We start from the raw sequence: 12,464 nt of genomic DNA on the forward strand, positions 1-12,464 counted from the left end.
TATCTTGTAATGTTAGAGGTCAATACTTGAAGGTCAGTTTGATATTATGGTATGTATGCATGTAGCCAATTAAGACTCCAGTCTCATTAATTGATTAAGAAGAGACAAATCAGGGTATTATACAAACACAGGAATGTGGAATGTTAGAGGTCAATATGTGATTTTGTATGCCTAAAATGTCTACTTAAAGCTTTTTTTTGCACTTTTGCATGGTGGTCTAAGATATTTTATGCAAGAAGGGGTCTAGGGTGCACTACTTAATAATCAGACATATTTGGTGTAAACTGCGCCTGCTGTTGCCAAAAGTAAAATCACAAAAATACTAAACTCCGAGGAAAATTCAAAACAAACATTTCCTAATCAAATGGCAAAATCAAATGATAATACACATCAAACGAATGGACAACAACTGTCATATTCCATGATTGTCAGACAGGGCCTATCTCATCCTGACACTTAGGAGTGATTGATATTTTTTTCAAATGTGTTTGTGATACCTGTATAAACAGCTTGTTCTCAAAGAATTCTATCATAAAAACTATTCTATTTTATCTTGATAATATAACAATAGTTTCAAGTTTTGTGAATTTTAATGTTCGAATTACTGCTTAAGTCACACTTATTTTGTGCCCTATTTTCAGTTAACATACAGACTATGATTGAAGACTGGTCAAATGGAAAAGTAAATGCTGTATTTAGTAACATCAATATGAAGAAACCTCAGTTCAGACAGATATTTCTGAGTCATTTGAATATACTAGATATACCTTACCAGAGACAGCTAGTACATATCATTGATAAGTATAAATCTAGGGAAACAAATAAAGCTAGAGATGGTGATGGTACCTTTGATACAGCTATATTACATTGTTGTTATTTAGGAGATGTTTCTTTGGTCCAGTGGTGTTTTTATCATGGTGTTGATGTAAACAGGTGTACATATAACGACAAATCACCCATAAATATTGCTTGTGAACAAGGTCATATTGAATTGGTAAACATGCTGATAGACAGAGAGGTAGAATATAATAAATATGACAAATATGGTCAGTCACCTCTAATGAAGGCTTGTGAACAAGGTCATACAGAAATAGTCAACACCTTGTTATTCAGAGGAGCAGATTATCATACAAGTGATAGAGATGGTCAGTCACCTATAATGAAGGCTTGTGAACATGGGCATAAAGAAATAGTGAAGATTTTGTTAGACAATAGAGCAGACTTTAATAAATGTGACAATACTGATCAGTCATCAATAATGAAGGCTTGTGAACAAGGTCATACAGAAATAGTCAAAACCTTGTTATACAGAGGAGCAGACTATCATAAAAGTGACAAAGATGGCCAGTCACCTATAATGAAGGCTTGTGAACATGGGCATACAGAAATAGTGAAGATTTTGTTAGACAATAGAGCAGACTTTAATAAATGTGACAATACTGATCAGTCATCAATAATGAAGGCTTGTGAACAAGGTCATACGGAAATAGTCAAAACCTTGTTATACAGAGGAGCAGACTATCATAAAAGTGACAAAGATGGCCAGTCACCTATAATGAAGGCTTGTGAACATGGGCATACAGAAATAGTGAAGATTTTGTTAGACAATAGAGCAGACTTTAATAAATGTGACAATACTGATCAGTCACCAATAATGAAGGCTTGTGAACAAGGTCATACAGAAATAGTCAAAACCTTGTTATACAGAGGAGCAGACTATCATAAAAGTGACAATAATGGCCAGTCACCTATAATGAAGGCTTGTGAACATGGGCATAAAGAAATAATTAAGATTTTATTAGACAATAGAGCAGACTTTACTAAATGTGACAATACTGATCAGTCATCAATAATGAAGGCTTGTGAACAAGGTCATACAGAAATAGTCAACACCTTGTTATACAGAGGAGCAGACTATCATAAAAGTGATAAAGATGGTCAGTCACCTATAATGAAGGCTTGTGAACATGGGCATACAGAAATAGTGAAGATTTTGTTAGACAATAGAGCAGACTTTAATAAATGTGACAATACTGATCAGTCACCAATAATGAAGGCTTGTGAACAAGGGCATACAGAAATAGTCAACACCTTGTTATACAGAGGAGCAGACTATCATAAAAGTGACAAAGATGGCCAGTTACCTATAATGAAGGCTTGTGAACATGGGCATACAAAAATAGTGAAGATTTTGTTAGACAATAGAGCAGACTTTAATAAATGTGACAATACTGATCAGTCATCAATAATGAAGGCTTGTGAACAAGGTCATACAGAAATAGTCAACACCTTGTTATACAGAGGAGCAGACTATCATAAAAGTGACAAAGATGGCCAGTCACCTATAATGAAGGCTTGTGAACATGGGCATACAGAAATAATTAAGATTTTGTTAGACAATAGAGCAGACTTTAATAAATGTGACAATACTGATCAGTCATCAATAATGAAGGCTTGTGAACAAGGTCATACAGAAATAGTCAACACCTTGGTATACAGAGGAGCAGACTATCATAAAAGTGACAAAGATGGCCAGTCACCTATAATGAAGGCTTGTGAACATGGGCATACAGAAATAGTGAAGATTTTGTTAGACAATAGAGCAGACTTTGATAAATGTGACAATACTGATCAGTCATCAATAATGAAGGCTTGTGAACAAGGTCATACAGAAATAGTCAACACCTTGTTATACAGAGGAGCAGACTATCATAAAAGTGACAAAGATGGCCAGTCACCTATAATGAAGGCTTGTGAGCATGGGCATACAGAAATAGTGAAGATTTTGCTTAATAGAGGAGTAGAATATAATAAATGTGACAATTATGGTCAGTCACCTCTGATGAAGGCTTGTGAACATGGGCATACAGAAATAGTGAAGATATTGTTAAACGTAGGAGCAGAATGTAATAAATGTGACATTAATGGTCAGACACCTATGATGAAGGCTGGTGAACATGGGCATACAGACATAGTGAAGATGTTGCTAAACAGAGGAGTAGAACATAATAAAGGTGACAATAATGGTCAGTCACCTCTGATGAAGGCTGGTGAACATGGGCATACAGAAACAGTAAAGACCTTATTAGGCAAAAGAGCAACCTGTGATAAATGTGACAATAATGGTCAGTCACCAATAATGAAAGCATCAAATCATGGTCATACAGAAATAGTAAAGAAGTTATTAGACAGCAGAGCAGACTATATCGAATGTGACAACAATGGTAAGTCACCCATAATGAAGGTTTGTGAACTTGGTAAAATTTTATTGGAATTCGGTTATTGATATAAATCAAAGTAAATCTTGTGGTTTGGTTTAACTTTGATAAAATGCTGATTATTATTGTAGCTCTTTGTCATATAAAGCTCTTTACTTGTTTATTGCTTATGTATCCTTGGCTTTGAAGATAAATCCATAAAAGTGGTTCGGATGCATAAAAGAATATTTTCTTTTGTTATAAAGGCTCAATTGACTAGTTGGTGCTGCCCTTTTGTAATTACTGTGTATATTTGTATGTCTGTTTGTCAGCACTGTTATGCTCAATTTTTGTCGAGCCTGCTACTTTAGTCGCAGAAAGCTCGACAAAGGGTTAGTGATCCGGCAGTGGCAGCAATAGATATTTTGTATTTTCTGTATTGAATGATTGTTAGGTGTATATGTCCAACTTGCAAGTGTCATCTGACCTTTACCCCGTTTTCATGTTTCAATGGTGAAAGTTAAATTTTTGAGTTTTTGTCTTTTTTTTCTAATACTGTATGCAATAGGTCAACTGCATTTGATATATGGAAATATTTAATGATGTTCAATTCAGTCTCGCAGGTTTTATTTGACCCTGACCTCATTTGCATTGTTCATTGCTTAGTATTTAAATTTTGTGATTTGGTCTGTTTGTTCTTAAACATGTTAAACTATAAGCGATAAGGAAACTGTATTTGTTGTATGGAATGATTGACAGGTGTATATGTCTGTCTTGAAGGGTGACCTAAGTCACCTTGACCTCATTTTCATAGTTCAGTGGTCAATATTAAGTTTCTATGGTTAAGTTGGTTTCTAAGATACTGTAAGCAATAGGTCAACTATATTGAATGCATAGATTGATTGTAAGGTGTACATGTCTGTTTGGCATGCCTCATCTGATTTGACCTAATTTTTATGGTTCATTGGTCAATGTTCAGTTTCTTGATTAAGTCTATTTCTTAGAAATTATAAGCCATAGATCAACTATATTTAATGAATTGAATAATGTAAGGTGTACATGTATTTCTTGGTTGCTTTATCTGACCTTGGCCTCATTTGCTTGGATCATGTTTAATTTATGTGATACTTGTAGTGAAGCTTTATATTGAGGACTATCAACATAAAAGCAATGATTAGTAAAGAAGGCAAGACATTCCAGCGTGTGCACTCTTGTTACTGTGGAATTATATATTCGTCAATTTTTCTATAGTCTTTGTATGCAGAGATATCTAAACCACGAAATCATTTATCCACGAAAATGCAAGTTTTATTCAATCCACGAACATTGATAACAACGAAAATGAATCCACAGTACCTTCAAAAAGGACTGACAACAATATTTCATTCTTTCACATTGGATCGGTCTGTTTTGCTTGAAGCTCATTATCTCGTGTATTTTTTTTTTAAAACAAAAATTGATGGAGAATAATCCATAGTTGTTTCATTGCGACCACAACAAGAAAGCTAGGATAGGGTTCAAAAACGAGGATTTTCTGGTTTCAGGACAATTACTTGAGCATTAGTCTATAGATATCTATTCAATTTTTGTACCACAAGGTTCCATACCTCAAAAGGAAGGTTGTTATTGATTTTGGGGGTTATGGCCTAAATTGTTACCGATTGAGAAAGGGTAGAAAAAGCAATACTTTTCTTATATTTTGTATAAATTACTTATTTCTTAACCAAATTCAATGGGGTCTAACTCAAAGTCTTGAATTCTTGGTTATTTTATATCATGCTGAATCAAACAATGTATTTAAGATTTGTTTTTTTGGTTTATAAAGTAGTCCACTTTGAGATCTAAAGGATTCCAAATTAAACTTTGTTAGTTATCAACAAAAAAGAATTATAAGTAGCTAGGGTTCTTTGAACTTCTGAATCTTAACCCTGTATTTACATTTTTAGTTTTGGGCCCTTTTTTCAAACTGGTCCACATTAAAGTCAAAGGGGGTCCAACAGTAGACTTTGTTTGATTTCTACAAAAATTGAATTATTGTGGTTCTTTGATATGCTTAATTTAACCTTTTTTGACATGAATAATCTTTTTTTATAAATTTTTGGCCCAGTTTTCAAATTGGTCCACATTAAGGTTTAACTTTATTTGATTTCAACAAAACAAGAATGTATGGGATTCTTTGATATACTGAATCTTACTGTATTAAGATTTTGGATTTAAACCTGTTATCAAATTGGTTCACATTGAGGTTCAAAGTGTCCAAAAAAATATTGTTTGATTTTATCAAAAATCGAATTCCTGGGGTTCTTTGATATGCTGTATCCAGCCATGTATTTAGATTTAAGATGTTTGGAAAATAATTTGTAAATGTTCAAATTTTTTTTAAAAGTTCGTAAAACACATTCATTCAGTCAGCAACCTATGATGTGTCAGATATTTTATTGCAATCCAAAATCAGAGCTGTATCAAGCTCAGATGTTGTGTCCATACTTGCCATAACAGTTCAGGGTTTGACCTCTGCGGTTGTATCAAGCTGTGCCTTTGGGAGCATTTCAGTTATTTTTCATTCATCGTAAAATGACTATTTATGTCCTATTTGTAAATGGACATACCCCAATTTTATCTAATTTCAATAAAATCGTGACGTTGCATTGTAGGTTTGAAGGAACACAAATATTGTTATAAAGCTGACATAACAGTAATTCCTTACATATTTATGTTTTTATTTTTTTTCTCGACCAAACGAGTTTTAAAATCTAACACTTCAAAATTGATGAAACCAACCAATTAAAAAAAACTTGGCCTTACATATTTATTTTAATATTTTTTTCAGATGGGAAAATTCCAGTAGAGATTAGGAACATGAATCATCATTCAATAGATATTTACTTAAAGGCCTTGAAGTCTGGTTCTGAAAAGAGAAGGGACATAAACTTAGTAATAGTGGGTAAAAAAGGTGCAGGGAAAACATCGTTAGTTCACAGACTTTTTGGAGAGAAATTCGCTAATTTGGAAAGTACAAATGGTATAGAAATCCATCGCAGACAATGCAAAATCAAATCAGATGAGTGGACCAGAATAGGAGGTAAGCAGTATTGATTTGTATGCCACACCTACGATAGGGCACTATGCTTTCTGGTCTGTGCATCCGATCGTCCGTCCGTCCATTCGTTCGTTCATCCGTCCGTCCATCCCTTAGTCCCGCTTCAGGTCGAAGTTTTTGGTCAAGATGGTTTTGATGAAGTTGAATGTATATCAACTTGAAACTTAGAACACATGTTCCCGATGATATGATATTTCTGATGTTATTGCCAAATTAGAGTTTTGACCCAAATTTTACGGTCCACTGAACATAGAAAATTATAGAAAAAAGTTCAAATTTAAGTTTTTGATTAAAGTTTTTGGTCAAGGTTGTTTTTTGATGACGTTGAAGTCCAATCAACTTGAAACTTAGTACTTATGTTCCCTATGATATGATCTTTCTAATTTGAATGCCAAATTTAAGTTTTTATCCCAATTTTACGGTCCATTGAACATGGAAAATGATAGTGCGAATGGGGCATCCGTTTACCATGGACGCATTCTTGTTTGTAGAATAAATAATCATATCAAAAGTGGGCATAATATAAGGGTTTGACTTCCATCATTTTGTTTTTAAAATAAATATAAGATCAATTAACTTTCAAATTTTGTATAATTGATAAAAAAAAATTGGCAGATTTGTAGGCTACCACTTCTTTGTGTTCTATCACCACTTTGGCAAGCGATTTTTATATTTTTCAATTTCAATAAAGCGGTATTAATTTCACAAGAGTATTTAAGATATCCTGTATTTTTTTATGAGATATCTTATTATTATCTTATTAGAGTTTTGTCAACTTTTCATTCTTTATTAGAAACATGTCTGCCTACTCTGACCTTGTTATTATTTATCTTAGTTGTTTAGACTTACAATGATATAGAGTTTAATATGGGAATGTTCTGTTAAATAAAGGCAACAGTAGTATACCGCTGTTCAAAACTCATAAAATCATGGACAAAAAACAAAATCGGCAACAAACTAAAACCGAGGGAAACGCATTGAATATAAGAGGAGAACAACGACACAACACCGAAACGCAACACACACAGAAACGGACCAAGCATCATACAAAAAACCACGAGAATAACAAATATAACATCAAAACCAAATACATGAATTTGGGATAGACAAGTACCGTGCCACGTCTTTTTTTGCGGTTCCCTAATACTGTTTTCTATATAGATATTAATTAATTACTTAATTAGATTATTGTCCATAATTAGTACATTGAGTAAATGGGCTATATATTATGATGTAAAATTCCTTAGACTATTATCTAGTCCTAGGTAATAATGCTGAGGGTTTTATGTTCATAGAGCAACGACCAACAATACATAAAATGGGTATAATTATGTGTTTTCATTTGTAAATGTTTTTTTTCGAGCGGGTACTCAAGTATCGCTCGGTAAATCCAACGAGTACTCGATTAGTAAATCTTCACCGAGTTGACATCCCTAACAATAACCATTAAAATCCATATCATCATTAATACCTTTTATTGATGATTTTGAGATAGCCTTTTAAATGGTATATTATATTGAATTACTTGTAAACAATGATAAATAGAGAAAACAATTTTATTTGTGGATAATTCTGTTAAGACTACTGCCCATCCCTAGATTTTCCATGCAGTTCAACTTTTTCCATGATAAAATGATGGAAAATGATGGAAATTTTGTTTTTTTCCATGATTTTCCATGGAATTTCATGGAAAAATAATTCATGTCAGATGGAAAACTTATATGTGTTACTTATTCCATCATTTTCCATGATAAGATGGAAAACTTTCCATGGAATTTCATGGAAAAAATACTTTTTGGATGGAAAATGGGATGGAAAGTAGACTAATAAAACTTTGTAGATGGAAAAGAGGATGGAAAGTGGACTTAGAATATTTTTGAGATGGAAAAGAGGATGGAATCTTGACTTAGAATATTTTTAACATGGAAAAATTATAGATTCTTAACTTAGAATATTTTTGAGATGGAAAGTCATGGAAAAAATGTACACAAATTACATACATTAATTCTTTATCATCAATTAGACAGTGAAAGAAATGTAAAGTGCCATCTGGTTTGCATTGGTCTTTGTGTAGAAGACAGGAAATGATATGACCATACAGTGTGAGGCCAAATGTAGGGTAGAACATGGATTTATACATTTTTGTGCAATTATTATTACTTAAAACATAAAAATGGTAAATAAACAATAAATGGACAATCTTTTATTAAAATATATATAAAATATCCAAGATTTTGGTAAAAAACAGTATTCAATTGTGACTCTTTTAAAAGAAATCAGATAACTCCTCATACATCCCCCAACACATTGAAAATTTGAACTTGCAATGGATATGCAGGCAACAAATAAAGATGTCTTCTCTCCTGAACAAAATGCAAAATTTATATTGGACTTAGATTAAATAGTTCCAAATAGTTCTTGACATCGAATAGTGCAGATTTATTCTCTGATGACTTGCATTGACTGTTGGATTTAGAGCATATTTTTTGGTAAGTACACTGAATTAGATTCTACCATTTTAAGTGTGTGCAAGCTCCTTTAGTTCAACATAAAAACATCATGAAAACACCTATAGTAGATTTTTCACTTATAATTATAATGATTGGGTATTAAGACAAGACAAACTGTATATGGTGTATTATAATAACTAATAATCCACTAATGAAGTAATTTGGTTATAAAATTTAAGATCTGTTGAAATTGGTTGCCAATGAGAAATAGATCCATAAAAGTAAAAAAAAAGTGTATCTTTACAGCAAACTGCAGATCAACACTAAGTTCTAAATATATGGAAAATACCAATGAAGACATTTATATACAATAATTATGGAAAAAGATATTTAGGACAAAGACTAAAGTTCTTAACCATTATTAATAATGTCATTATTTAAAGAATATCTCTTTATTTATAACAGTAAAATTATTTTTAGGTATCATGAGGAAGAAATGAAACTCCAATAAAATGGTTAATGCTGTTCTACAAGATGGATCTACTGAAGACATAAGTGACATTTATAACCTTAATTTCTTGATATAAAGGCAGTGCAAACATATAATAGTATTGAAAGTTTTTCTTGTTTGTTGTATTTATTATAATACATTAAATGAGTTTGAATTAAAGGTTAAAATGATGTTTGAGTCTATTGCTTATTACTGACCATTGTAAGACTCAAAAGACCTTACCAAACCGAAAAAAGCATGGCACCTAGTTTTTTTTTATCTTCATTATTACAGATATTGTTAAACAGGGTATATTGTCAAAAGGTTAATTTGAGCAATTCATTTTAAAAGGAAATGATGGAAATATTTCCATGGAATTCCATGGAAAAACTTCATGGAAAATATTTTCCATGGAATTCCATGGAAAATGTTTCACATGGAAATTTTATTAATTGCTTTTTTTCTCTTTTTATTTTCCATGGATTTCCATGGAAAACAGGTTCCAATACTCCATGGAATTCCATGGAAAAATATTCCATGGAATTCCATGCAGTTTTCCATGATAGATGATGGAAAATCTAGGGATGGGTTGGAAACCCATTTGGTTTTCTGTCTGTGGTGCTAGTAATGTGGATAACGTGAGGGATGGACCTTGGTGACATATTTATTCTCTATTTTTTGTGCTATTTTCACATTTCTAGATAGGTATGAGAAAAACATTTCTTCTCACTAGTGAATTATCTGTTCTTGGCAAATGATTGGTCGAAATTAAATTATGACATCAAATTTTCTTGGTTTCTTCTCAATTTTCATATTGTGACGTCAAGAAAAAAAAGGCGACCATGCCTGATGATATCACATATAAAGAACACAACTGTTTGCAAATCTTTGAAAGGGAAGGATACAAATCATTAGAGAAACAGATTCCACCACTATGAATCGTGTATTTCGATATTTCTCCACTCTCACCAGTTAATTTTTAATTATTTAAAAAGCTTGGCAAGTCTCGCGCTTTAAATATCAAAATTTAACTGTCTCGAGTGGAGAAATATCGTAACACACTTGTTGTAGTGGTGGATTCCATATTTTCAATTGATTAATTATTGTGAACGCGGCACTGCAATGACAAATTATTTTTTGACTTTATTGTTGACACACTCAAAAACCATGCAAAAAACAACTTATCAAACCTTCCTCCTATACCGCTTACTTGAGGGCAGAATAATGAAATGCTTATGTCAATCCATGTCAGTCAGCCAGACATCAGAAGTAATCTCATGCTGTCATTTCTCATCTGAATATCTATGAAATCTATGTCAAAGGTTTGTAGCAGCAATATCTCAGACAAAATATAGAGTCAATAAAACCTGCATTTCTGATAAGAGATTAATAACATTTAAAGTTGACATCAGCAATATCTCAAAGCAGTTTGAAAATGGGCACACATCTTTTTTTTCGGGGGTTGGCGGAGGTTAGTGATTGGGAAATTGAAAGGATATTGGCAGGGAAATATATATGTAATCGTAAGTGAAATACTATTGTGTATAAATAAATTCTCGTTTCAAAGTCAACACATCTTACTTGCAACATTACTTATATCTGCAGAAAAAGACAAAGACAAAGAATCTGATATTAACAACAGAATAATGGAGTCAGTTGTTCAACAATTCCACATAAATAGCAAAGTTCAAAGCACATCAGTGTCTTCACATGGAATTTTAGAGAGACAAAATGAATACCTTAATATATCAAAATCATTAGACAAAGAAGAAATTCTTAATGAAAGATTTGAACACAAAGAAGATGTTATTGATAAAAGGGTTGAACACCAAGATGATGTAGTTACTGTCAGGATTGGAATTAACACAACAGAATTAGATAGTCCTGTTCATCTATCGGAAACAGAACCACATCAACCACCTTCATCAGAATGGGATGACAGGCAAAAAACATCTAAACAAATTGCATCTGAAGAGCTTTCAGCCTTATTCAAGTCTGGTGTAGTTTTGAATGATAAAGATGAAAACTACACTACATTAACTTTATGGGATTTTGCAGGTGATGAAGAATTTTATGCAACACATCAAACTTTTCTTAATCCAGATGCTGTTTACATTTTGGTAGCAAATTTAAATGACAAAGACAACGATAATGAAAACCATAAACATGGTATGTCAAATTTAAAATCATAAATTAAGTTAGTAGTTTGAAATAGGAGTGTATAGTACGTCATGTTAATGTATAAAAAGTTCTCCTTCGTTTTAAAATAATATGCAGTTTACATTTCATGCTTTTATAAGCTGAAGATGGGGTCATTCTGTTTGACATTTAATATCTGTGTTTTGCTTACAAATTGCATCTACAACTATTATATAATTAGTAGATGGGACAAAAAAAAAACAGGATAGTAGTGGTGTTCTATCACTTTCTGTTTGCACATATTTGGTCAATATAAAACTGTTCTCCAAAATACCAAAAACATTTTATAACTTCAACCTTCAGTCAGGGGTAGTATCATACAAGTTATGTTTGTATCCTCAAAGTTTTAAATGATTATTACCTGTATAAGAACATTCTGTAAATTTATCAGTTAACAAAAAAATAATGGTTTGAATAATCTCATTTTAGACAAAAGAAAAGTATTCATACAAGTCATTATAGCATGTCTGTAAGTCGGTTCATCCCATAAATGTCTAATAATCAACACATCTTAACTTCCTAAAATTTTGTATCACTCTTCATGTTATCATTATGCTGTACATAATGATGCTTTTTCAGATTCATCTCCCATTCATAACTTCCAGTTTACCGAATTCTTATAGCGGGGGTTTATCATTTGTGAATAAGTTATCGCAGAATGAAATTTTTGTTCTTGGGTCTACAAATTCTACTGTTCACAGATGTTTAGTACCTGTCTTTGTAAGAATCATTCAGAGGGTGATTCATGACATGTCACAAAAGTATTTTTTCCCCTTTATCATAAGAACTATGGTACATGACTAAAACTTTGTCTTTATTTTTCATGTAAAATGTGCGTTGTCATGGTAACAGTCAAAATAACATTTTGCCTGAATAGGTGAAAAAAGTAGCCTTTGAAAATTTAAGATTTAGGGATTATTAAGTACCGTTAAAATAAAGTTGAATACAAATAATAAACATTTATACATAATGACTGTTGACAAACAAAAACCCCAAACTATTCAAAAACGTTACAATTTTGAATTTAT

General features: G+C 32.2%; 1 protein-coding gene across 1 annotated transcript in view; it reads left to right on the forward strand.

Moving 5' to 3' along the window:
* The window catches only part of LOC139515867 (uncharacterized), an 86,741-nt gene that overhangs the window by 58,541 nt on the left and 15,736 nt on the right, over positions 1–12,464 (forward strand). Inside the window, exons 5-7 of the mRNA XM_071305604.1 lie at positions 642–3,224; positions 6,028–6,279; positions 10,843–11,406. Of these exons, the coding sequence (XP_071161705.1) occupies positions 642–3,224; positions 6,028–6,279; positions 10,843–11,406 (3,399 nt within the window). The remainder of the gene's footprint in view (positions 1–641; positions 3,225–6,027; positions 6,280–10,842; positions 11,407–12,464) is intronic.

Source organism: Mytilus edulis, chromosome 3 (genome assembly GCF_963676685.1).
Source record: "Mytilus edulis chromosome 3, xbMytEdul2.2, whole genome shotgun sequence".
Taxonomy (NCBI): Eukaryota; Metazoa; Mollusca; class Bivalvia; order Mytilida; family Mytilidae; genus Mytilus; species Mytilus edulis.